This window comes from Austrofundulus limnaeus, unplaced genomic scaffold (genome assembly GCF_001266775.1).
Source record: "Austrofundulus limnaeus strain Quisiro unplaced genomic scaffold, Austrofundulus_limnaeus-1.0 Scaffold167, whole genome shotgun sequence".
NCBI lineage: Eukaryota > Metazoa > Chordata > Actinopteri > Cyprinodontiformes > Rivulidae > Austrofundulus > Austrofundulus limnaeus.
This window is the reverse complement of record NW_013952569.1, coordinates 1,000,594-1,001,741: the sequence shown is the minus strand read 5'-3', so window position 1 is coordinate 1,001,741 and position 1,148 is coordinate 1,000,594. Positions and strand designations below refer to the sequence as shown.

The 1,148-nt window shown below is 45.6% G+C and overlaps 1 protein-coding gene across 1 annotated transcript in view; it reads right to left on the bottom strand.

Moving 5' to 3' along the window:
* LOC106523847 (dachshund homolog 1) overlaps positions 1-1,148 on the bottom strand; it is a gene marked incomplete at its 5' end in the record, with an annotated part of 46,721 nt that overhangs the window by 10,443 nt on the left and 35,130 nt on the right. The window contains 1 exon segment of the mRNA XM_014017423.1: positions 412-630. Within this exon segment, the coding sequence (XP_013872877.1) occupies positions 412-630 (219 nt within the window).

Sequence of the window (1,148 nt, the reverse complement as noted above, 5' to 3'; positions counted from 1 at the left end):
CACACACACACACACACACACACACACACACACACACACACACACACACTCGCACCTGCTTTCATTCCAATGAAACAATAACACTGATTGCTGTTGTTGTGACGACTGAAGTGATAGAATAATCAATGTGAGTGTTTGTCGCTTCCTGCTGCCGGTGTGAGTGTACAAGTGCATTACTACTGCAGTAAGAAAAAGGGCCAGGATCTGTTTGTTTGTGTGTGTGTGTGTTTGTGTGTGTGTGTGTGTGTTGATGAATTGAGTCATTTAGTAAAGTGTGTGCTGATTAATCCAGGCAGAGTGGTAATACAGGAGATGGGAGCAGATTAAATGCTCTACATTAACACATATTGCTCTCCTTTAAACACTCGGAGTGGAAAAATGTGTTTTTGTTCGTTTCTGCTGGAAACTCACGGTTGGCCAGTAGCTGCTGCTGCTGCTGCTGCTGCTGCTGGAGCTGCTGTTGATTGACAGCTCCTAAGGTGGGCCCCCTCCCGGGACCTCCCGCCGCACCACCTCCTCCCCCTCCTCCTCCCACTGCCGGTGCTCCTCCACCTCCTCCCGGTCCTCCGCTGTGGGCTCCAGCAGGGGGGCTGGTCAGACGCTCTTTATCCCAGGAACACTCGCTCCCTCCTGGGCAGAGGGGCAGATATTTATACTCCGTCAGTGATCAACTCTGAGTCTGGTGTCAGGAAACACCTGGCTGACCAGGTGTTGTCTTCTTCACAAACAGTTGGATCGGTTTGAGATCAGAAAAGAAACAGTTTACGAGCTGATGCTTCGTTTCTGAGAGGAAGAGGAGGATGAAAAAAAGTGCTACAGGTGCATCAGAACAAGAACAAACAGATTCAAGAACAGCTTTTTTCTGAAAGCATCACCTTACTGAACTCTCACAATCAGCTAGAAACTCACTCACTGTGGAATACATACATACTGTGGAATACATACATACTGTGGAATACATACATACTGTGGAATACATACATACTGTAGAATACACACATACTGTAGAATACATTCATACTGTGGAATACATTCATAATGTGGAATACACACATACTGTGGAATACATTCATACTGTGGAATACATTCATACTGTGGAATACATACATACTGTGGAATACATTCATACTGTGGAATACATACATACT